The sequence below is a fragment of the Microplitis mediator genome, chromosome 1, assembly GCF_029852145.1.
Source record: "Microplitis mediator isolate UGA2020A chromosome 1, iyMicMedi2.1, whole genome shotgun sequence".
Taxonomy (NCBI): Eukaryota; Metazoa; Arthropoda; class Insecta; order Hymenoptera; family Braconidae; genus Microplitis; species Microplitis mediator.
In genome coordinates this window covers 22,200,342-22,227,698 of record NC_079969.1, presented here as the reverse complement: position 1 = coordinate 22,227,698, position 27,357 = coordinate 22,200,342, and the positions used below count along the sequence as shown (strand labels likewise).

Genomic DNA, 27,357 nt, shown 5'->3' with positions numbered 1-27,357 from the left:
CTTGTGTTTATTTCTTATTGTTGTTTTTTTTTTGAATTATTATGTATTTGTATTTATATTTTATTTGGAAATGCCTATTAAGTTTCAGATAATTTATAAAAATATGAAATAAGGTGCATCGTGGGACATGGTGGTAGGTTCGGTCGGTAGTTTGATATATATAAATAAAGGAAAAATAAGTTAAAAAAAAATAAAGAGAGGTTGAATGAGCCACGAAAGTAAGCGATGTGCACGTGTGTGTACGATTGTAGTTGGTATGTTAGTTGTGTGAGTAATATATATATATATATATATATATTGGTAAGGACTGGCTTGAGCTCTTGGAACATGCAATCTTCGCCCATTGAAGACGCGCTGGGAAACTGCATGGTTATTACTTACCTGAATGGGATAGAATATGCCAGAGAGAGAATGCACCCAAGAAGCGGGAGGTTAAAGAATAATAACAATAATAATAATGATAATAATGAGAGGTAAAAAAAATGGTGAAAAAAAAAATTTACGAGAGAAAAAAAGAAGGAATGGTGTAGATGGTGTGCATAGTGTACAGTAGAACTAAGGATGGATGCGAAACTCAATATCAAAGAAGGTTCTTGCGCTCTCTGTAACCGCTGCACGCAATCTTTCGACGCTACCGATGCATCTTTGAGATGATGAGAAGTTTCTGAGTAATGTTTAAATATTTTATATGTATTTCTTATTTATCGTTTATGTGAATGTTGAAACTGTTTATTATTACATTCCGTTTTATATTTATCCTCCTAAGGATTATAATTATTTATATTTATTTTTACTTGATGATTTCTCTAGAAATTTATTGCAGTTTTTTATGTCTCAGTCAATAAAAAAATTTGAAAAAGTGTTTCATTGACTGCTAAGAGATGAGTAAAAAATTTATGCTGCTGACGGCTCGGATATTAAAACTTTTATTAATCTATTAGTGGTAATTTTATTGCAAGGATTCAAATAATTTTTAATACGGCTATACATTAGAGTTTTCCGAAGCTGATGCTATAAGAAATAATTTGATTTATTGCGTATTTCAATGGATTTTTTCATGTTTTCGTACGTCCGTACAGCAAACAGTGAACGGTATTTCGCGTCAGAGGTTTTCAAATTTATATATTTTCAATAACAGGGGTTCGCACTTTTCTCTCTATTACACTCAAGTCCACGAACGGTACTATCTTTGTTGCACTTGTACAGTAAATGGAAACTTTGGACGAGTTTTTCTCTTGAATAAACGAATATTATGAAACAATGAAAGCGCACTTTGGTAGATTAGACAGTAATACATCAAAGTGCGGTCTGTGTTTTGTATTATGAGATTTTGTTTCCGAAAAAAACCCAGCCGAAAATATCTGATAACCCCTGATAAGGACCGAAAAATAAATTTTAAAAAAATAAAGGTGTGTAAATAAAGACTGATAATTAAAATTTACTGAATTTTAATTATCTAAAAATAACAGCAGTTTGTCTAAGTAATTTGCATGAAATCGTTTATCTTTTCAAGGCTATAAGTATATGCTAGTTAATACTTTTAAATAAGTCGTTTAAGATTTCCAGAATGTATGTAGTTCGAACAAAAATAAAAATCATGTGAGGTAAAAGACCTATTTATATTTAAATAAATATATTATTATACAAATATAGATATACAAATATATGGAATTATCGGGCACTACACGAAAGAAAAAGAACTGTTACTGCAACAGGAAATGACCCTCTAGCAGCTACAGAATTTAGTTCTACTACAGCTACAAGACTTGCTCTGTAGCAGCCACAGGACTATTACCCTGTAGCTGCAACAGGAAAGTCCTGTAGTATTCACAAGATCAGTCCTCTTGCAGCTACCGGTCTATTCCTGTAGCTGCAATAGGACTGATCTTGTAGCTGCAACAAGGCGGGACCTGTAGCTGCTACAGAACCTTCTGTTGCAGCGGCGAATTCATGCTACAGGATCTGTTCCTGTTGCAGCGACAGTTTTTCGTGTAGTCCTTGATCGGGTATTAGGTCTTTTACTTTAAAAGATAAAAATAAAAAAAAAAAAAAAAGTATGAGTAATTTATGAAAATAGATTTCCTTGAGTACACAATAAAAATGATATACAAGACATATATAAATAACAGAATATACGCCAGCGTGAAACATCATTTGAACATCACACATTGAATTCCGGGCCAATACGCTTGCCCCCCTCATCAACCTCAATTAAACTTCACCGTCTCTTACTCTCGTGTGTACATATATACATAAATGTCTATGTATGTATATATATATACAGATGACAGTGGCATAGCTCATCCACAAACTGAAGAAAACAAGTAACATATATTAGAAAGGGAATTAAATGAATGTCTCGCGCGTGTATAACATTAAATTACGATGTATTGAGTGTTATCATGAAACCTTGAATAAAAATACAAAAGCGCCAACAGCAGCTAAAGATTATATTATTCAACACATAACTTATAACGCAACATACAAAATAGTAAATTCTTATTCAATATATCCTCATATCTTGTTAATTCTCATTGTGGATTTTATTGCCGACAATTATCACAAAACATTGTCCACAATTTGTCCTCTTGTCGATCTCAAAAATTTAATCTCTTGCTCTTTCTCTTTCTTCCTCTTACTTTCACCCTTTCTTGAGATATATATACATACATACATACAAGATGTATACACGGTTTCAATCGAAAACATGTTTGTGAATTTAAACGGAAGATTAGTTGTGTCAATGGTTGATAAAAAATAAAAATATTCGATGAGAAACATCCGTCGCCGTAGCTTTTAAATCGGCAAGGATAAAAGCGTCTCTGGTCTCTCTGACTCTCATCTCGTCTCGGGGTTACTCTGACTTTTATAAATAAATATATATAGATATACATACACATGTGTATCGGTATTATTATTATATATATATAGAAATGAAATAAAATGTAATGTAATAGAAGGGGGCTTTGAACTTGTTCGTCGTTCAAGAGCAAGTCAGGTTTAACGCCGCGTTTAGTTGTATCATATCTATCCGACACTTCCGTTTTGTTAAATCTCGGCTTTATTTTAATTGAAGGCCATTTATATTTCTTTATTATTGTTATTATGCTACCTTTTACCTTTACCTTTCAACTTGTAAAAAGAATTTTAATCATCTTGAATAAATTTATTTTTATGTCCGTTCATAGTTTCGGACTTTTATATTTTTACAGTCGGACATTTAATTAATAAGTTTGATATTTAAATTTAATAAATATTTTTTTTGTAATTAAAAATAAATTTATTCAATAGATAATTTGTTATAAATATTTTTCAAATTTTAAATAATTGGGCGGGAAAACTTTATCAATAAAAGATAAATAATTTTATTTTTGTTTTAAACGGATGTTTGGAGTAAAAATTAATTAATTGATTAATTAAGTAAATAAAAGTATATCATTCTGATGGCATTTATTTGTGAATATGCATCCTCTTTTTGCAGATAAAATGACTCGTTAATTGTGAGTTGATATTTCTAATCAGTGTCATTTAAATTTTAAAAAATTATAAATTAACGCGGTGATAAATTTTTTAAAAATTATAGAAATAATTTGAATATTTTTTTTCCTATAAATTTAAAGTATTTTTAGCAAGTTGGTATTTTTGAGGAACGAGGATGTGGCAACCTAGCGAAGGTACAACATAACACAAGAGTGAATGACTGAATGGAATTCGTTTGGCTTTCGTAAAAAAGAAGAAAAAAAAGGGACGCCCTGTTGAGAAGATTTCAGTTAGACGGGGGTGACCTGTACAATCCTATTTATCTCTGCTGTATGGTCTAGATCAGCCTGGGCATGGACCACTGGGGGAGTCTTTCTAGTTGGAGCTAAAAAAAATTTCAAATGAAATGAAATGAAAAGAAAATACCCGTAAAGAAAAAATATCTAAGACCTTGTACACCTGAGATGCACGAGAGCATTGAAGCTTGATTTTAAAAGACGTCGCGTTATGCAAAAATAAATTGAATTATTCTGAGGAATATGTAAAAAATTAAATCGCACAATAAATAATTTAATAAATTTTGATTTTTATCATTTTTTTTTTCACCACTTCCACTTGACTTTTCAAACTTGCGATTGAGGCACGATAATGGACAGGATAAACCAGTTTGACTTTGTTGATGAAGAAAGAGAGGATACTTCTATCCTTTTCATTGGGGAAGAAAAAAAAGTATTTCAACCATTCGACTTTGAGCGCAGTCTCTTCCCGTCTATTCTTCGATGTAAGCTTTTCATTTTTTGTACCTCAGATTTGTGAGAATAGTATAAAAATAAGGAATTGAAAATTTGACATTTCAGTTGCTAAAATATTTATTCAGCGTGTATATTAGTCTCTAAATACACGCCTAAAAAAATATCATTAAATTGTTTAACCAGAAAATATATTTAAAGCATCACTTGAAAAATAAATCCTATAATTAAACCGAAATAATAACTTGTTTCCTTTAAAAGCAAAGATTAAATTTTTCCGTTATTTTAATTTTTTCTACCAGTAGTGATACACTTTAAAATCTCTCGGATATCCGCCTTTCATTTTCGATAAAACTCAAAAATATGTATTAATTTTTTTATTATTAGCATTTAAATTTTTTCTTCAAAATCTTTTTAATTTTTTATAGAGACAATTTTATTTTTTATTTAAATTACACGGTGGGTTCCAAGTTGAAGCTTACCATCAATACACAGAAAAAAATGATTTCTTGGTGCAAAAAATATTTATTCGTTCCAAGAAATTTTTTTATGATTAATTTTTGAGGCGAGAACGAATTTCTTGTGTCTAGAAATTTTTCTAGTCCTGAGAAATTTTTTCTTTTTACTTCATAATGCAAAATTTTTCTTCCGCCGACAAATTATTTTTTTGTCTAGATTTTCCGATATTTTTATATTATAAATATAAACTCATATTTTACGACTATTATTAAATTTTAAATGTATTTGTAAAATCGAATATCATTTCCTCCTTAAGGCTGGACCGTACTGACTGAATTTTTGAATTTCACTTTTCTTTTAATTTAGGGTAGAGGTCCCGTTTGTGGCCACTGCTCCATTTTTGGACCTTTAGTACTTTATTTTAATCAACGAAAAAATATAAAATAAAATTTCAATTTTAATAGTGGGATAAAAGTATGTTTGACCACATTTTAAAAATTAATTATATTATTGCGTCTTTTACAAATTATTTTATTTAAATTTTCCAAGTGTCCAAAACTGGCCCTAAAGTGGCCAAAAACGGTACCTCTACCCTATTAATCAATTGTTATTACTGCAATTTTTATAGTTTCCGAAAAAATGTTCAAGACAACTTTTTTCGGAAGATTTTCATTATTTAAGTGGCATAATTATGTTTAAAAATTCGAAAATACAGTTAGTACTGCCCAGCTTCAAAAATTAAATCTGAAGCGACAAAACACAAGACCAGATTTGTTATCATCTTCTACTGAAATCCATCAGATTTTTCTCAACAAAATTTTCATTTGCTGATTCTATTAAAGAAATAAAATTTCTCAAATAAAAAAAAACCTTGAGCCGGATTCGAACCGCGGTCTAAAGAATCAACGTCAGTAACTAAATCCACGTTATTTTTATTAGCATTTTACATGTTTTCTTCAGCCTGATTTAAATTTAAATTAAATGCAATCTTGTATTTACTTAGTCAGTTACTTGTTTATCTGTGCAAGGGTATTTCCTTTCACCGAGCATATTAAATAAGTAAAAAAAACTCTCATCACCCTCGATCATTAATAACAATAAATAACTTGTATTAATTATAAATAAAGGAGCAATAAAATATATGAAATTTAAACCATCAGACAAGACATGTGGCTTAGATTCGGCGGGTGTATCATTTCATTAGTCCATTAAATAATTATGTGTAAAAGCCGCTCCCTGTGTCCAGCATGCACACTCTTACACACATACCTAGACATTCACACAACACACGATAACACACAAAAGCATACTGGCTCTCGTGTCTTTCTACCAGACTGACACTGCGAGATCAAGTCTCAGTACTCCGGTTTCTCTGCTCTTTCATCTCTTACACACTTAATAATCTCGTAATGAACGTCCATCAACATCTTATTCACTGCTCTACCATTCCCATGAATTCCAAACTCATTAACAAAACCAACAACAAAATAAAGAAAAAAATAAAATCCTTTTGAAATGTAATATAAAGCTACTACACAAAATCTATGCAATGAACATAAAAAAATAGTGGAAATAATATAAAAATTTTCGAGTAGATAAAGAAGTAATATAAGCACGTGATATTATATGCTCGATATAGATGACGTGTTCCCACGAAACAGCATCGTGTCTCTTCTCCTCGATCTCATCCAGGTCAACACCACTTGAACCAATCTCGATGACGGCGTTGATCACAACTGATGACACATCGTACCCGCAAATCATCATATATCCACTACCGCCTTATGTTTATTATTATTTTACCAAGACCCTATTGATTAAACTTATCCTTTTGTTTAATTACACATTACACGCACATAGCAAATTAAAATAAACAATAAATAATTTTGAAATAAATACATATATCTATATACTTTACTAACAATTAAACAATAAATGTAATCAACGTGACTAATACCAATGGCATTCAATTTACAGCATGAACAATATCCTCTGTGTAATATTTTTAATTAGAAAAAAATAAAAAGCTCTTTACTTGGGAAGTATAAAAGAAAAAAAAAAACCCGCAGATAAAAATAATAAATATTAACATACTGTAAACTATGAATTGTCAAGTGGACTTTACGATCGTGATTTATCGTAAATGTACTTTAGCATCGGGCAAGTAGCCAACCAATTGAGTTACATATCTATCCTATCCTCACTCGCGACAGCAATCACAGCTTCTAAAAGAGTGCATCAGTGCATCTGTTCATACATTCACCTCTACTCTTCATCATCATCATCATCATCATCTTTACTTACTACCCATACACTTTACTTGTATTACATCTAATCTCAATTCTTTACTCGCTCTTTATACCGGAGTAAATATTTTCCAATTCTTATTCCTATGGCAATTCATATTTAAGTAGCATCCAGTTTCCCGGGTTGAAAAACGTGGTCTGTTTTAGGGAGGTATAGTCATTTTTGTCCAAGCTTTTCTATCAAACAAAACATGTACCTAAAGATTAGAACGTTTTTTCGCAGAACGAAATTAAAAAAACGCAACGAAAAGTAAAAAATCTACTGAATCTAAATTTCTGAAATATTTCGCATTGGTGCTTAGATGTCAGCCAAAATTTGCAGCCACCCCCAATGACCCCCTAAGTTTTTTAAGCAGTCAAATTACATCAATTTTCCATTTTCGTTGCGCAAAAAACGTTCCGATCTTTAGGTACATAACAAAACCACAAATCTCTTCAGTTCCGAGGCATCATTTTGTTTGCTATTTGAATAATTTTTTATAAGTATACTTATAGGTCTTTTAAAAAGCAAAAAAACATATATACTTTTTCTAATTTATAGTTTTTAAAGCCATCTATTTTAAAGCTGTAGCAATAATTATTTTTATGGTTCAGCAAACAGCGGCTAGTTGCAAATGCTGGCAAAATTGTCCCCGTATATATACGGGGTGTCAGGATCGCGGAGGTACGCGAAATTGAGAGGCTCGATGCATTACCCTATAGTCTGGCAATCTACGATTTCATTTTTTAAAAATTTTCATATGTTTAAGAGAAAAACCTGGACAAAGTTTCCATTTAATGCGCAAGTGCAACAAGGATAGTACCGTTCGTCGACTTGAGTATGAGAGAAAAAAGTTCAGACCCCTCTTAAATCAAATAAAAATTTTAAATTATTTCTAATCAAATTTACTTTCATTATTATTTAATTAACATGTGAAATTTAATCGAGTTTCGCTCGCACCATTCCTAATTTAGACTATTTTCAGACTTGTTTACAATATTTTTAGTCTAATTTTGGTCACTTATAGACCTAAATCAGACGTTTTTCTCATATTTTGCCTTTTGAGTTTTTACCCATACGAAAATTAGACTTTTTCTACCCTTTATTTGTTTGTTTTTGATTGTCTTTAGGTCAAAAACATCTTAAAATTCTCATTAAAATTTAAAAACAGGCCACTTAGTCCCAGTACAGTCTAGTTAGACTAAAATCCGATGAAATTTTTCGACCCGGGTTGATCTGACCTGTGTTACATTTAGCCATAAGTTATATATATACATATTCTGGACTGTAACTAAACATAGTATATAATACAGCAAAGTGAACAAAGAATACGCGAGCTAACACAAGACACAATAACATAAAACCAGTATCCAGGCTTGTGTCTCGAGTCCTCAGTCCTCAATCTTGAGTTTGAGCTTCAGTTCCGTGTCCAGCATTTTAAAATATAAAAGAAGTCACACTTTGACGAATTGAGGAAAAAGAGGATAATAAAAAAGCTAAACAAATGAAATAAAAAGGATAAAGCAAGACAGCTGGTGTATAAAAGAAATAAGTGAAAGAGGAGTCAAGGTAGATGCACTATGTCGTCTTCTATTCCCAGTTACCGTTTTCACAGTCGCAGTCTCAGTCTCAGTCTGAGTTTGTTTCAGTCCCAAGACCAAGACCCAGAGCCCAGACCCAGAGTGCATGAGTCCCAAGTGTGTGAGTAATAGTAAGTATAAGTTGAGTAAAGAGACTTTCTGAGGAGTTTTGCTGTCGAGTAGACTTTTGTAAATGTATGAGAGTTGAGTATAAAGGTATAGCTTTACGGACTACTCGGATTCAGACTTAATGGTTGGCTGGCTACCGCTCCTCTGTCTATGCCTTTCCTTGGTCAAGTAGAACGAGTGGGACAAGGAACAGATGCTTTGTAACCAGATTAGAGTGAGCTAGATGATGATGTTGAGGTATTTCGTTGCTCAGATAGTGTACTCCGTCTATGTCTACCTCTTGTGTGTATTACATATAATACAGGTACCAGTAAATTTATTTACCGTGTTCAGGTCTCCAAGGGTTTCGCTACAAAATTCATTATTTTATCCGCCCAAACTGCCAAGAGCTCCGAAATTAAATATATTTATATTTATTGCAACTCAAGCCAGGTGGGGAATAAAAATTTTGATTAATTGTTCAATTTATGGTGGCTTAGATTTTTCAAAAACATGTTCTGCCCTCATTTGGAGCATGGAGCAGATGATTTTTAAAATTTTATAACAGCTTGAAAATAAAACTCTTATTTGGTGGATTGATAACTAAACTAGCAAGTGTTTTATTTTTTTTTTTTTCTAGTCTTATAAACAGCTTCGTAACGTGAGATTTTTTTATACCAACACCAGCAAGACATATGCTGTTATCTTGATACCAGAGTATATTATTTATCAAGTTGGTGTTGATCAAATACGGGTGTTATCTTGAATACGATAATTGTGGAGAAGATTAATTAAAAAAAATATAAAATACGTACATACTGAACGACTGGATGCGTATTAAATAATTTAAATAGCGTCGTAATTAATAATTAAAAAATAAATAAGTTAAGGTCAGAAACTCACCTCGCTCCTCTATAACTTCAGCACAAATGCTTGCAAAAACAGTGAGCAAGATCCCGATGGCTATGGCTCTTGCCATTTTTTTTCTTAACGTTCTCCAGGACTCAAAGTCTCTGGTAACAGCTACCTCCACATAAATAACGGGCAACAATGCATATCACTAGACACTTTTTTTTTAAATATATTTATTTATCACTGCACTATTTTTATTTTTTCACAAGATTTTACTCCGCTGTCACTGAAAATTATCCGTTTGAATTCGTAAAAAATATATATTTTTAAAAACTAATGTTCAATAAATAACAATAAATCACCTGGATAATATATCATATGTCCGATTGCATCCACACTTTTAAAAATACAGACTTGTTTATATTTTCGCTCACAAAAAATTCAAAAATTTAAAACAATCTAGTATTCAAATTTATTATTTTAATTTAAATAAAATAAAATTAGTATAATTAATTAAATAAGGACGGATTTAAAAGTATAAATAAAATGTTGTTTTTTATACAAAAAATTTAAAAGACGACATTAATCTTACGACGCACTCGCACGCTAGTCGAGTCGAGAATACGCGCGTCTTGTCAGTGGTTGCAACAAACTCCGCGCATGCGCAACAGGTAGCTTCTTAAAAATATTTAACTACCCGAAGACTATGGTATAAATAACCGAAGACTTACGGATGTACACGAAGTCTTTAATAAATATTACGAAGATTTACGAAAGTTTACGAGCAACTGTCGTTCGGGTTTTGATTCTACGAAGACCTGTAGTGAGTGTGTGCTTTACAATCTGTAGTATTTCATAGTATTATATATTATATATATATATATATGAGTGTGTGTTAAGTTCGCCAATCGTTTTATCAGAGTGTAAAAATCTTAGTGTGTTTGAATTCCCCTCTCTTTATATAAAACTACACGCATACGAGCACCAGCACCAACATCAGCGCAAATAATAAGACGATGTATGCGAAATATAACAGGACTGGTTCTGGTTTTCCTCGGTACGTGAATCAGGGAACAATATATTATATATATATTGTATAGTTATGTGAGAGAATATACAAAGGACATATAAGAGAAAATACAAGGTCAGAAAACGAGTCGTCAGACACTTGATGTTGATAGGCTGCTGAGTATGAGGATTGAGGATTGAGGATGGCTGGATCGGGTGGTAAAAGACTCAAGGTAAGTTGCTTGCTTTATGTAAAAAACAATGAAATTCAAATTTAAAAAAAAGTAGGGAGTAAAGAGGTTTTTTTTTTATTATTCGCGGGATCAAAAGGAAGATGTAGGTTTTTTAGAGGACGCGATATTTATTCGCGATTATTTAAACAAGTGGCAGTTTTTTGGCGGCAATTTTAAACATCTGTGTTATCATTTATTTTTGTTGCTTAAGTTTTTTTTTGGGCACAGCTCATGATGACATTCCCACGATGAGCTTCAGGATCTCCAGATGCTCTTTTTCTGGAGAGGTTTAAAAAAAAAATGTTATTTTTGCGTGATAGCTCCAAATGGTTATTCATTTATGCTTATCATGTTTATTTAATCCCGGCTTTTACAGACAATTACTTTATTTTATTGATCTTTAAGTATCGGTAAAAAATTATTCCAACGATCGAAGGCACTTTATTTTTTTATTTATTAGGTTGTAAAATGGGTTTTTAAATTTTGCTGTCTCTTAAAAAAATTTTCTTCAAAAAAATTGCTTTAAAATTTTAAATGGTAACTTTTGATGATACTAAAGTTAGCTGACTTCTAATAATTTTTCCAAAACGATAAATTATCAAAAAAAAAAAATTGCACTTGTAGTTTTTTTAATTTTCTACATGTGCAATTTTTTAGTTTTCTTTTTTTGTAATTTATTTGTTGGAAAAAAAAACTCCAAAAATTTTTAATTGTCTGTTAACTTACGATACTGAAGTTAGCCGACGTCTAATAATTTTTGGATTTTTTTTCAAAACATTAAATTATAAAAAAAATGTTTGAAAAAATTGCACTTGTAGTTTTTTAAATTTTCTACATGTGCATATTTTAAGTTTTTTTTTTTGCAAGTGATTTGTTAAAAAAATGATCCGAAAATTTGTTGATTGTCTCAATTTCAGGATCGAAATTTTTGGAGTTAAATTTTTCACAGTAAAAAAAAAGTTAAAACCCCACCCCTTTAAATAAAAAAAAAAAAATATTTTCTTAAACTAGAGGAAAATAAAAACAAAAAAATAATAATTTCAATTTCTTTTTATTTATTACAAATAACAAGATGTATATATCGGTGCGTACGCATATCAATGACTTTATTTTTTAAAATTGAAAAAGCTCCATCCGATGCTATTCCTCACAACAAAACTCAATGAACAATAACTAATTTTAAATAAATTTATTCATTAATTAACGTAATAACTTTTATTATTTTGTCTCTCCGTTGTCTCAATCTTTAATTCATACTTATCATAAATCTTTCTTTAACATTTCATGTAATCACTGAGAATATACATTGTTATTATCATCATCATCATCATCATCATTATTATTATTATTTTTATTAAATTGTTCAGAAGTGCTTGTCGTAACTTCTATAACCGCCGGTGCGCCAAGCCAATACAATTATCATTATTATTATTATGATGCCACACTGCATCGGGAAGTTTCTTCACATATGATAAGGCAACACGCAAATTTTCTATGCATGATTATAGCAGTGATAGCTGCTGCAATTTTCGACACCCCATTTAATTCAGTTTTTTTTTCACCATTAATTAAATAGGATTTATCGTAGCCTGCATTTATCTCATCACTTTACGTATATATTTTTTTTTGTTCATTATTTATTATTATTATTATGATACTGAAGTTAGCTGACGTCTTATAATTTTCGGTTTTTTTTTTTTTCAAAACAATAAATTATGAAGAAAAAAAAATGATTGTTACTGTAGCAGACATCAGAAAAATTTGAAATTATTAATAAATAGAGTAAATAGTTAATAAAATTAAATTTAAAAAATATGCACATTTAAAAAATTTTGAAATTAATAAGTGCATTTTTATCAATATTGTTTTTTTAATTATTTACTCTATTTATTTATAGTTTTAAATTTGTCTGATGTCTGCCACATTCATAATCATAAAAAAAATATTTTTAAAAAATAGCAGCAGTAGTTTTTTTAATTTTCTATCTGTGCATATTTTTAGTTTTTTTTTTGTCAATTATTTGTTTAAAAAAAATCAAAAAATTGCTAAATGTCTGTTAACTTTGGGACCATATTAATATGATATTGACGTCAACCGACATCTAATAATTTTTGGTTTTTTTGAAAAACGTTAAATTATAAAAAAAAATATTTTTTAAAAATTGCACCAATAGTTTTTTAAATTTCCTACCTGTGCATATTTTTAGTTTTTTTTTTTGTCATTTATATGTTGAGAAAAAAATCCAAAAATTTTAAATTGTCTGTTAACTTCAGGATCGTATTTTTATGATACTGAAGTTAGCCGACGTTCAAAAATTTTTGGAATTTTTTTAAAACGATAAATTATAAAAAAAGAAAATATTCAACAAATTGCACTTGTAGTTTTTTAAATTTCCTACCTGTGCATATTGTTAATTTTTTTTTTTGGTTTTTATTTGTTGAAACGAAAGATCCAAAAATTTTTGTCTGTTAACTTCAGGATCATATTTTTGTGATACTAAAGTTAGCTGACGTTTAATAACTCTTGGAATTTTTTTAAAACGATAAATTATAAAAACAAAATATTTTAAAAAATTGCACTTGTAGTTTTTTAATTTTTCTACACGTGCATATTTTTAATTTTTTTTTTACATATATTTGTTGAAAAAAAAATCCAAAAGTTGTTAATTTGTCTGTTAATTTCAGTATCATGTATTATTATTATTTATATTTAATATTTAAAATTTTAAACATTACATTTATATTCATTATTTAATTACTTTATTTGGTTACTGTGTAAAACATTTTATGATGAAACAATTACATATATTTATTCATATACACATATATATATTATTATAATATATATACATATATAACTATCATTACTTTTGTTGTATTATCTAAACATTTAGCTCGTTTAATGCATTGTCAACAGTTTTAAAATATCATTTTACAATTCAGATCAAACACGTATGCACATTTGTAATATTGTTCAGCGACTAAACCCATCATGTTTCAGCATTCATGTCAGCGCAATTAGAGGACGAGCGTTTAAATTAATTATAACAGTAACAATAACAGTAATAATAATAATTTAAAAAAAAATGAATAAAAAAAAAATTATTATTATCGGATTTAAATATTTTGTTTTAATAAAAATATATAAGTACAAAATAAAAAATTAAAATAATTATTAAATAGTTTTTTTGTTTTTTTCGTATTGTTAAGATTTATAAGAATTCGTATTTAAATGCAGGCACGTCTTATTATATCACTCTAGAGGCTTGGGGGGATCGGGCAACCCAATGGAGACCTACCAAACCATTTTTATTTTTTTTTTATTTTTATTATAATTTTGTATACTTACTTTTAACGGGACTTTATTTTTCTAAACTATTTTTATTCCCGTCGTTAGTTTTTTAGGCAGGAGTGCAACAAGTGCAAATAATGCGCGAACTAATTTAACTTCTAACTTTTTTTTTTATAAATAATAATTAATAATAACTAACTAACTAACTAACTAACTAACTAACTATTTAACTTATTAATCAATTAATTAATAATTTAAATGAGAACAATTTTTGTTTTTCGTTTCGAGATATGAATTGTACTTGTTCTATACAGATATGGTTCGTTCTGTTAATTTTTTCCTAGGCCAATGATATTTTTTAATTCGTGATATCGTTTTTTTTAACTCGATGGTTTGATAATTAACGATCGTTGTGGACAGACGAAACCAATTCTGGATTTAAATGAATTATTTAAATAATTTAATTGTTTACGTTGATTAAAAACTCCTCCTTGATTAACGAGTGATATCAATTTTTAGTTTATTGTTTTGGTTTGTTAATTAAATAATAATTGCAAAGCGTATTATTGGTTTTGTTTTGTTGTTTTGTTTTGTTTTGTTAATTAAAAAAATGAACGCTTCACAGTTTTAACTTAACAAACTACTGCTTCTGATATGGGATTTTCGGTGATGTGAATAGTGGCGGTGGGCCAGTCGAATTTTTTCGAACAAAAATGATTGAGTCCTTCTAGTGACGCTAAACGATAATCGGCCATTTTTAATGGTGATAATGGAGCCACTGAAATTTAAAAAAAAAATTTTTTTTCTTTAGTAAAATTAAAGTTTTTTTTTTTTAAACAAAATTGGTAATAAATATTTTATTTATTTTAAAATTTACTATTATTATTATAGTTTTATTTAAATGAATTGATGTCACACATATGAAGCTGTTGATAAATCGATATACATATGAGTGATTAAGTGACAGAGGTGAATAGATTGATATATATGGTCGACATAATATAATATATATATATATATTGGAATAAAGTTATAAAAGTAAATAAATGATAATAATTTAAATAAATAAATAATTTAAATAAAATGAAATGAACAAAAGACAAGCACACATGCAACTCAAAAATATAATAAATGTGTACGTGTTAACTTTTGTTGTGTGCGTATTTTTTTTTTTTTTTTTTTTTTATATTTATTTTTTGTACACGAGTATATGTTTATATATAAATATGTGATTTGCCACTGACTCTACACTAGGTGCAATTTTATATATTTTTGTTTTAGTACAGTATGTAGCATATAATACATAGTAGATATATATTTATATATGAATATCAATATATATATATGCTTATAGTTTGTTCAAATTTTCCTACCACAATCGAGCGAGAGCCACTAGGGAAAAACACTAGTTTTCCAACAGAGAAGGTTATTGTTTTAAAGTTATTGTTCTTTTGAGTTTTCATTATTTAAAATAAAATACCGAAAGTTATTATTTGTTATATATTTTTTAACATTATTCATTTATTTACAGTTTCATTTGGTAATTGTCATTTTAGTAATTCCTTTTTTTTTGCAAAACACCATTGTATTTTTTTTTTCTTTTTAATTTGAGATTTAAATTCGGAAATTTATTGTTCTTTATCGTGATCTTGTAATTATGGTTTAAATTTGTGGATCCACTTATTTAAGGCTATAAAATTTTTTTTCTATTGTTTCGGGTTGAAATCTTATTTACGCATCTGCGGATTAATTAAACTGAATTATAAGACCCTTAATTCTTAATTTGATTAAGAATTAAGTATAGGTAATGTATGTTGTAAAATCATTTTTTTTTTTTGGTAAAATTTATGACTAAATATTTTTTAATAATTAGGGCAAACTACTCAGTCCTCAACCCCTACAATAAATATGATCCTGAAGTTAACAAACAATTTAAAAATTTAATTTAATTTAAGAAAAAAAAACAAATTAAAAATATGCACATGTAGAAAATTTAAAAAACTGTGTATTTTTTTTTTAATTTATCGTTTTTAAAAAAAATTATTAGACGTCGGCTAATTTCAGTATCAGTAATAATTTCGCCAGAAATTTTTTTACAGATTCTATAATAATTAATTTTTTTAAAATTCTTATTATTGAACAGAAAATCGGAAATATTTTTTTATACAATATATATAAGGAAAATTAATACTATGAGTTCATTGAGTCTATTTACTTTCTGAACATGAATTAGTGAAAATAAGTGAATATTCACTAATTCCAAGTGCAAACCGAACCATTAATTTCAAAAAGTGGTTCGGTTGGCACTTAGAATTAGTGAATATTCACTTATTTCACTTATTCATGTTTAGATAGTAAAAAAAAAAATATTAAAAATGACATATTTTATTAAAGTAATTGATAAATTCAAATTGCAGGTTTAAAACACTAGTTTGAATTTTTATTTAACTTAAAATAATATTTCATTATAAAATATTAAGACTAAAAATATGATTGTAATATTAGACCGATAGCGAGATATGCACACGTTTGAAATATTTTGATATTTAATCAGCAGTTTGCATTTGAGTTAAGAATTTTACATCTCGTTTTAATTTTTTTTAAATTCACAAAATAAAGCTAAAAATTTCATAATTATTTATAATGCTTAGAAAAAGATTAAATTATTATTTTTTTTCCAAAAATTAATAAAATTATCGCACAGGCAACTCTAGCATTTCTCTACCTAAAACATGTCTATTATAAAGTAAAACTATCCTCGAACTGATTACTCCAAAATATCTCTATTATATCTAGAACAATTGTCCTCAAGCTCAAGCTTTACTTTGAAACTTCTATTCAATGCCAAGGCTATCTGGAATAACACTATTCATCATTGACCCAGCTAGAAAATCATCAGTAACTGAGAAAACATGGTAGTTAACATGGAAATTCACCTTATCAGAAGAATCTATATGGGCATTCAGCCTAGATTCCTATATAGATTCCCACATGTGTTTTCGGATGAATTCCCATATCGTTTTCTCTAAGAAAGAAATCCATGCATCCAAGTTTCTTTATGGGAATCCAGGTACCCAGTTTTTTATGTGAAGTTCCCATATGGAAATCCAAATATTCAAAGTGTCCTATGTGGGTTTTCTAAGTGGGAATCCACGTACCCAGATTCCTATGTAAAGTTCCTACATGGGAATCCAAGTACTGACAGTTTCTTATGTGGATTTCCCATAAGGGAACGCAAATACTTATGGTTTCCGAAATGAATTTTTACATAAATCTATACTTTTCTATATAGATTTCTATGGGTTCCCATGCAATTCCACATGGATTTTTTGATAGGGCATGTGTTGCTCCAATTACCGATGATTTTTTAGCTGAGTCAATAATGACTAGTGTTATTTCGGATAGTCTTGGCAATGAATAGGAAAATTTGAATAGGAGTTAAATTTGCGGAGTAATCATTTCAAGAATAGTTTTACTTAACGATAAACATGTTTCAGGTAGAAAAATGCTATAGAGTTGTCTGATGTGCATAGAGAGCTTTTGGAGCGACTCGTCATAATGCCAAAATATCATAACTCAAAAAATTCTGTTCTACTTAATAATTAGTCAAAAATTATTACCAAAAAAAAAAAAATTTTTTATAGTTAAAGTAAATGAAGCCACTGAATCGAGTATCCTAATGTTGAAAAATAATTAAAATGACTAATTACCAAATGATAATTATAATAATAGTAATAAAAAAATTTAACACGAATACAATGAAATATTAAAATTTCAAAAAATACACATCGAACGTTAATATTAACAATAATAACCAATTAATAGTATATATATTTAAAAAAAAAAGTATTATAAATTTTTTAATAAGAAATTAATTAATTAAATTTTTTTAGTTAATTACAACCCGTTAATATTTTGAATTCCGACTTACTCAACAATTAGAAATGGCCAGTTAATTGGCCAACGGCAATGATCGGTTCCTTTTGCAGCTTCAATTCCTAATTACAATTACCTTCGGATGTTGTAGGCGTCAACGGCTTCCGCGAGCTTTTCACCACTAAAGGTCATGAAAAATAAAATAAAATAAAAAATGATAATAACTTACAAATAATTATGACAGACAACAAAAAACAACCAAATAATTAAACAAATTAATTAATTAATTAATCAATTAATTAAATAAATAAAATAATAAATAAATGTTGTGCCTCTTTAAAAAAAATTCTAATGCATGGCTGTGATGCAACGCGATGACTGTTTTATTTATAATTATAACAATTATATGAATATATATTTATATATATATAAAAAAAAGACATTTAGATTCAGACGTTGCGACAAAATAAAAAAAATAATTAAGCAATTTATGCCAACAAAGCGTTAAATTAAAAAAAAAATACGATGCCCTCTAATTTTATTATTTAAACTGTGATAAATTTTTTAATTGTTTTGTTATATTTTTTAAAATACATACCACTCGATAGATCCGAGACGCGTGGGAAATAAAGGCGCAAATTGGTGAACATGTAATACTTTTTTTTTTTTTTTATCTAAATTATTCCTCATTTTAAATAAAATAATAAAAATTGAATCGAAATAATTGAATCTGGATTCAAAAAAAGGATTTGGTTTAACTTTTTAAAATTTAAAAATTTAGCGGGGCTTACTATTTTATTGTTTTTTATTTTTTTCGTATCGGTATTCGATTTGACATAAAATATTTATATTTTTTTTTATTATTATTTCTTACAATATAAATAATTATTTATAATTGTACCATAGTAAACAATAATAATAACTATTATTATCAAGTCTTAAGTTACTTTAGATGTAATAATAGTAATAATTATTATCATCATCATTATCATTATTATTATTATTATTAATATTATTATCATTATCATTATTATTATTATTATTACTATTATCAAATAATAGTCTCTAAATAAATATAATTTGTATATATATATTAAGTGTATACATTATGTTGAGTGTCAAGTGCAAGTATTGTGTAATATTTAGTGACGAAAAAAAAGCCAAACAGAACGAATGAATTTAATCGATATATAAAAATCACGGTTTTTTTTTTAATTTTAATTCCACGAATAATATAAATATAATATGTTATATTTGATATTTAATATTTGTTTGTTTGTTTACTTTTTTTTTTATAAGCAAACTTGACATCAGACACGGGCAACTTTTTTTATTTTCTCGAAGAAATTTTATTTTTTTTATGCTAATGGATTTGATTTAATGAGTAGTGATTAATGTTACTGAATAGTTAATTAATATGGATGTGTAAATAATTAGAATCAATTTTGTTTACCAAATTGAATAATTAGTATTTTAAAATTTTTGAATTATGAGTAAATTGAAAGTTTTCTTCAAAATTATTTGACAATTAAAATTTCAAATTATTTTTTATTTATTTCGTATATTTAAAAATTATTGAAACTAAATAAATTTACAAAATTGTTAAATTGAATAAAGAAATTAATTAAAGGGTCTGTTCGGCCGAACTAAGTCCCGAGTAAACTTAGTAAAATTTAGTATAGTAAACACATATTCACTATACTAAATCTTATTAAGTCCTTAGTAAAGTTGCTCAGGACTTAGTACGGCCGAACACGCCCAGTTTTTCCAAATTTATTGAATAAGAATTTGAATATTACTTTGAATCTGAGCTTAATATTAAAATTTGAGTCATATAGTAATTTTTGATTCAATAAATTTCATACCCTTGACACATCCGTATTAATTAATAAATTAAAAATTAAACAATTTAATTTTTTAATAATATGGTTCTATGACTTGTGATTCTCAGGCAAAATATCCCCGACAAAATATCCTTAGACAAAATATCCTTGAACGGAATATTCTTGAACAATATTTTCCGTATAGTTTTTGAAAAAAAAATAGTCGATTTTTTTGACACAGTCTAATATTGGGAAGGGAGGGGCAAAACGGGGTACTGAAGGAAATACTAATTTTTCGAGGACTCCAAAATGCTAAATCTTTTTTTTTTATAATGATATTCAAAGTAAGTAGAAATACTTTTGTGGGCATTTTTGCGGGCAAAATGAGCTACCTCCTAAAAACGGTGAAAAAAAAATTTCTGGATATTAAATTAAATTTTTTTTTAAGTAATTTACATAAAGAAAAATTATATTTTACATAATATTGGAAACTAAGGAAGAAAAAAAAATTTTTAATCGTTTTTATCATAAAACAAAAGTCATTAAAATTTTTTGACTGACATTCGATTTTTGAAAAAATTTAACAAAACAAATTCAAAATGATGCTCAATCATATTTACAAAAGTGTTTTTGGAATGTTTAAAAAATGTTGAAAAAAAAACATTTGTTTTTTATAAATTTTTTGAGGTATCTCCTCCTATATATCTAACAATGCCCCTTCTTTACAGGTTATATGTGTGTAATTATGAGATATACATACATATACTTGCAGTAGTACTCTACTATTTATTCAAAGAAAATTTGACCAATACATTTTCGAAAATTTTTGTGACTGAAGTAACCGATATAAATTGAAAAATGACAAAAAATAAAGGAATTCCCAAAAATTCAATAATATTTTGCCACGGGGATATTCTGTCCGCGGATCAAAACGTCAATTACCAATAATATAATTTCGATCTCTACTTATTATATAACTCTGGCTACTTTGAACAAGATCAACGATCAACAAGTTTAACACTAGACTCTACATTCCAAATAAATAAAAAATATTTTTAATTTAACAATAACTTCACTTAGGCCAATTACAGGTTACTAAAAGACAATATTAATTAAATCATTGCAACTTAGATCTAGTTCATTAAATTGTTACATTACTAGATACATCAATAATATATATTTTTGTTATTCAAATTTCATAAATTTTTTATTAATCTTAATAAACTTTATTTTTATTTTCTAATAGTTAATAGTTAATTAATTATAGACCGAGCATTAACGATAAATTATTTTGTTTTATTTTGTATTTAATTTAATTTAAATGCTTAAATGCTCGTACAATTAAATTTTAAAGACGTTATTACGCCCACATTATTATAAATTTTAACTATTGTATTGTAGTTATTAAATATTATTATTATTTGTGGTATTAATAGTAATATTTACTGGCATAAAATATAATTGGCGATTATTAATATTGTTCAGAGGTATATAGATATATTTTATATTTATATAGTATTATCTGAAATATTAAATTTACTTTTTAGCGACGCTCACTTACCGTATCCTTCACCTTGAAGAAATAGTCGAAAGGCTTCGCTCACTTTTCCTGGCTGTTCTTCAAGGACCATACCACAGTCAGATATCTGTAGATTCATTATTTCATACATTAATTATGTAATATATATATTTATTGTCGGTAGAATAGAGGAAAAAATTTATTTTAAATTTACCGGCATCGGCTGTCCAATTTCAAAACACAGTAAGGGACAAATTTTTCAAAATCGATTTTTTAGTATTTTTAGTTCCAGTAGAGTCTTGTGGACATGATTAAATACATATTTCAAAAATTTTATTTTTGTCTGTTACTGTGGTTTGAAATTAGGCAGCCAGCATTCTAAGACAGTGCCCTCCATTTTTTAAAAATATTAAATGGCTTTCAACTGTGATTGAAAAAAAGACAACGTACCTGGAATTTCACCGATATATAGAATTAAAAAAAAAATAACTTACAGTTTTTATCAATTAGGAGTTAAACAAAATAGGTTGAATAAATTATAGTCTAGAAAATTTGAAAATTCTAATTATGAAACTCACATGAAATTTTACTGAAATTTATTTCATAAACTTCGTGTAATTTTCAATTGATATCAACTGTAAGTTAATTTTTTAAAAATCTACATCTCAGCGAAATTGTCCTTTTTTTAATTAATGCTTTCATTTTTTTAAAATTAAGGTACCCGTGGGTAATAAGGCCTAGCTAAGGGAAATTTTGAATAGAATCAAAAATATTGCATTTAATTATCGAAATGTATCATCAATCTTTATTTCAATACATTAGTCATAAAATATAATGAAGTAATGGTAATTTTTACCACAAACAAACAAAAAATTAAACTTTTACAAAAACCATACGAATAGGCCTTATTTTACTATGATAGGGTCATAAGAACCACAGGTTAAACAAGCTGTAATAGTTAAACTATACTTAAAAAAATTGGTATTGGAGATAAATCATCACTTAAATTTAACAACAATACTTTTTTAAAGACAGAAGACTAGATTGATTTGCTCAACAGCACTTAAAACTATCAGTATCCTTTTTAAGAGTCAGAAGACTAGATTGAATTTGTAAATTATTCTGCGTTACGACAGCATATGACGGATGATGAAATATAGAAGACAGGGAACGTGGTATCGGAACTCTATAAATTTGTCGTAACATCTCTATGCAAGACCCTTTTACTAGAGTAGCCTTTAGAGGAGGCGATTATTTTAAATATTATTTCTGTCACTTAGGCCTTATTACCCGCGGGTACTTTAATTGATAAAATTGCGATACGCAAAAAGTCATTAAAAATTTATAAAAAGTGGGGAGAGGGCACTGTTTAAGAATGGCCTTAAATGAGAATGCAATTACTAATCAAAAATTAATTTCTCTTTTTTAAGAAAGAATTTCTTGGCGCAAGAAATTTTTGCTCTACAAAAAAAAATTATAAATCGAAAGCAAAAATTTTCTTGAAGCGAGAAAAAATTTTCTTGAGGTAAAAAAAATATTTTTTGGGGTGAGAAATTTTTTCTAGTTCTATTAAAATTTGTTTTCAATTAATAATTCAAAATATTTCTTGCGCCAAGAAATTTATTTTTGTGTAGAAATAGTGAAAAAAATTTTAATTAATCAGGAATTTATATAGATCAATTTTGTCCCTCTTTCCTTTATAGTTTTTTTTTTTTTTAAATTTCAATAAAAAAATTTGCAAGCAATTGGTATTAAAATTCTTTCGGTAAATGAATTATTTTATTTTATTGTTACTTTTTAATAAATAGAAATTGAAACTGGAAATTTTATTCAATTGGACTTAATCCACTAGTTAAATTATTTAAATGACTGAATAAAACCATATTAATATAAAGCTAAAAAATAAAAATTCATGAGTTTAAAACTTTTGAATTAAATCGCATTAATATTTATTAAAAAATTAAACCGCAATTATAAATTTTTACAATTTATAACTAAAAGTTGTAACTCTCAATTTACATTAATTCCTTCCGCTTATCGGTATGTAGATAAAATATTAATTAATAAGTAATTATAACCGTGTATTTAAATACAAATAAATTCGTTTGCCAATAAACTGAATATCAATAGATAAAACTCGGTATTGTCTGTAGTTAGTAATTAAAAATTAAAAGGCACTTACTTTCATCCATGTACTATTGGTCGGATCCAAACGGCCATTAAGCGTAACAGTATCATCAACATGAGGACTTAATGCTCCAGTGATATTGATTACGGGTACACTTAATGTTGAACCGTCCTTTTTGCGAGTTGGATCCAATTCACGGGCTATATTTAAATCTGTACGTCGCACATAGCTGTCAATAAGTAATGCGAGATTCATTGGGTTGACTTTTCGTTCAAAGTAGTTGGTGTAGACTTGAGCTAAATCATGATTTCTTTCTTCAGTTCCCTAAAATATTATTTTATTTTTAAATTATCTTCATAACCACAATAATAATGATGATAAATTTTATTATTTTTCATAAGATAAATTTAAATTCATATTTTATTGACAAAATTTTTTATTTGATTCTTAAAAAAATTTTTTTAAGTGCAGTCCTTGCATTCATTTAAAAAAAAAAAAAAGTAAATTATCAAACTTAAAAAATTTTAAATTTTGAATTAAAAACAAAAATCGAGATTTTATATATATAAAAAAAAAAGTAATAATAATAATCATAATAACAATTCAAAAAAAATTTACACATTTTTTAGATCTTATCAGATCTGATTAAATTAAAATAATTTTTTCCCGGGTCAATAAATTTAAAAATTAATTAATTAAAAAAAAATTAATGTGATGAAAATAATTTCTTAAGGTAATCAAGTATTTTAATGACGAGAGCCGCATCAAGCTTTTGAAATGATTATCAAGAAGGTCATTAGATTGAGCTTGATGACAATTGTGATCAATGACTTGCTGATAATTAATAAAATAAAAAATAGTCTCAATAAAATACGAACTGAGACTTTACTTATTAAGGCCATTCTCAGACAGTGCTCCCCACTTTTTAAAAATTTTCAATGACCTTCAATAGTCATAATTGTATCAATTAATTGAAAAAAAAATTAAAGCATTAATTGAAAAAAGGACAATTTAACTGAGATATAGATTAAAAAAAAAAATAACACAGTTGGTAACAATTGGAAGTTAAACGAAATTTGTTAAATAAATTTCAGTAAAATTTTTATGTCAATTTTATAATTAGAATTTTCAAGTTTTCTAGACTAAATTTTACTCAACAAATTTTGTTCAACTTCTAATTGACAACAACTAAAAGTAATTTTTTTTAAATTCTATATCTCGGTGAAATTGTTCTTTTTTCGATTAAGGTTTTAATTTAATAATAAAATTTTGACACGATTATGACAGTTGAGTCATTGATGTTTTTAAAACGTGCACAGAAAAAAAAGTTATCAAGTCAAGAAAATTTTTTGGAAGACAAACGTGTTCGGGAAGAAAGTCGAGATTTTCTTGTGCCAAGAGAATTTGTCTTGGTCAGAAATTTCTACTTTATCCCAGAAAATTGAGGCTTTCAAAAATATTTTCTTGAATCAAGAATATTTACTTTCAGTCGAGAATTTTTTTCTGTGTGGGGACACTGTCTAAGAAAGCTCTTAAAAAATGATAATTAAATTTTTGAAAAAAATGATCAAGAATGTCATTAGATTGAGCTTGAAGACAATTGGGATCAGTCAATGGCTTGCTGACAATAAAATAAAAAATAGTGTCAATAAAATACGAACTGAGCCTTTACAAATTAAAGGAACTGATAATTAACTGATAATAAAAAAAAATAATAATAATAATAATGTATATTTAAAAAACCTACTCGGCCAAAATGGTGCCACATAAGATAATCCAGAACACCTTGAGTCATACCCTGTGACCTTAGATGACGAACATTGAGTTTCTGATATCCCCATTCGATCCAACCAGCTTGCGTTGAGATGCAATTTATTAAACACAATGCATTAACTTTGCTGGGATGAGATAAAGCGAACCGTGCGAGTATATTGGCCCCAGCACCCACGCCAAAACCAATAACTGATTTAAGTCCAAAATGCCCCAGCACAAACAGCAGCTGCTGTGCTAATTCGTCCATCGTTGGATAAACGTAGCTGTAGTAAACAAAAAAAATATATATACATATAATAATCCTTTATTATAAAATTATACGATTTAATCTTCTTATTAAATTAACGCCTATATGTTTGTTATTAAATTACTTTAGTAATTAGGGTAGAAGGTCATACTAAAAATTTAATACGCGCATCCAACATATTCACGCACATACATTCGCAGTTTATTAAATAATTGATTCAAATTGTGATAATAAAATTTATATTATATAATCCCACGTACTCGAAAGGTAGCGTTGGTGATCCTTCCTCTTGACCTGGTGCATTCACATGATAAACACAAAAGTTTTCAAGCAATACTCGCATATCAATGTAGTTAAAGAATGCCTGGAAGCTCGAGATATCTATAAAAAAATTTTAATTAAAAAATTATTAAATTTCATCTGAGTTGAAATAAAAAAGAAATTAAATTTTTGAAAATTTAAATTAACGATTTAAAATATTATTTTTTTACTGACAATTAAGGCCTAGATCATGATAAGTTAGGATGGCAGGTTTAGCACGATTGCCTTGAACGGCAACCAATAAACTTCCTTTGTCTGTATCAACTCTCTCCTCCCTAACAGAACCATCATCTTTGCTCAGGTATCTCAATGCAGGAAATTGCAGTTGGATATTTTTTAGTTCGATATCATCCATGCTATCTGACGGCATTGTGCTAAAAATAATTAGATCATTAAATTAATATGCGCCTCAATTAATATCATACTAAAATTAGTACATTGTCTTACAATTATAAAATTCATTTATTTAAAAATAAAATTACTGTCAACCTTTTTATTGATTTTTTTTTTTTCAAATTTCATTACTTTGCGGTTACGGCTTATATATATTAGTTATTATAAATATGAGGATAAAAAAATTAAAAAACCTGTTTATATTTATTTATAAAATCTATTTTACATTGTGGTAACGTACACTGTAGCTTAAAACGTGAATAAAATATACAAACGATTGAATTTCCTGACGTCAAAAACAACAGCGCCGTGACTTATAAGTTCCTCTCGATAACTTTTATTTACTTTTTTTTTTATTCATTTCGTTGCTTATTTATTGCTTGCAAAAAGTTTTATATTGATTTTTATACTTAATAACATTACGTCCATATATGTATTATATATATGTATATATTTGTTATTTTTCATTTAAAAATCCGAGTGGATGAAAGGAAAATATTTTTTTGTGATAAATTTTGAAAATTGTCCAAAATGAGATTTCCGGTAGGATTTTAATTTAACAAATAGCTTTTATTTTATGGGAGACAGATAAATATAATAGGGACAAATATATATATAACGAAAATAATAAAAAATGTGTAGAGTTTATTTTTCGACTGAGATGGCGTCGTAATGTCTAGGATTTATCGATCGATGGAGCTGGGCGATGTACTCACTGTAATTAGTACCATTTTCATATATATATAAAGATATATAGATATGAATAGTCTTGTTATATAACTGAATTAATAAATTAAATTTTTTCATATAAATACAGTGGAAATTTTATTTTTTCGCAGCTCGAGATAAATTTTATCAATGAAAATTAATAATTATAAATTATAAAATATATTTTTTATCGAGGTCAACTAAATTTCCGTTTTGTGGCCTCGTTTTCCCACGATATTGATTTTAAACGCGTCGATAGTTTTACTCTCAACTACAAAATCTATATATTTATAGATATGTTAAATAATTATTTTAACATACATTAAATTTTAAAAGGCTGTGACTTTTTTTATGAAAAAAAAGATGAATAAAAGAAATTTCAAAACTTGTTATGATTGATAGTAATTGTAAACAATTCTTTTTAAACTCATTTCGCTTGTAAGGAATCCATTTAATAACACAAGTACTAAAAAAAAGATAAAAAAAGAGAAAGTTCTTCGATATTTCTTTCGACATTTGCCGT

At 27.5% G+C, this 27,357-nt stretch overlaps 2 protein-coding genes across 11 annotated transcripts in view; both read right to left on the bottom strand.

The window, feature by feature from the left end:
• LOC130664123 (epidermal growth factor receptor) overlaps positions 1-10,161 on the bottom strand; it is a 41,033-nt gene extending 30,872 nt beyond the window's left edge. The window contains exon 1 of the mRNA XM_057463921.1: positions 9,566-10,161. Within this exon, the coding sequence (XP_057319904.1) occupies positions 9,566-9,641 (76 nt within the window). The 5' untranslated portion in view covers positions 9,642-10,161. The remainder of the gene's footprint in view (positions 1-9,565) is intronic.
• Positions 10,162-11,790: 1,629 nt separating this feature from the next.
• Positions 11,791-27,357, bottom strand: part of LOC130664147 (protein NDRG3) — a 31,047-nt gene continuing 15,480 nt past the window's right edge. For 8 of the 10 annotated variants that reach the window (XM_057463946.1, XM_057463986.1, XM_057463969.1 and 5 more), the window contains 6 exons: positions 25,908-26,107; positions 25,673-25,793; positions 25,140-25,428; positions 23,447-23,716; positions 21,307-21,391; positions 11,791-14,824 (listed from right to left, as the gene is read on the bottom strand). In XM_057463946.1, coding sequence (XP_057319929.1) covers positions 14,679-14,824; positions 21,307-21,391; positions 23,447-23,716; positions 25,140-25,428; positions 25,673-25,793; positions 25,908-26,107 — 1,111 coding nt within the window. In that variant the 3' untranslated portion in view covers positions 11,791-14,678. Of the gene's footprint in view, positions 14,825-17,977; positions 18,104-21,306; positions 21,392-23,446; positions 23,717-25,139; positions 25,429-25,672; positions 25,794-25,907; positions 26,108-27,357 lie in introns of all 10 variants that reach the window. The other 2 variants (XM_057464009.1, XR_008989320.1) reach the window with 2 other exon arrangements.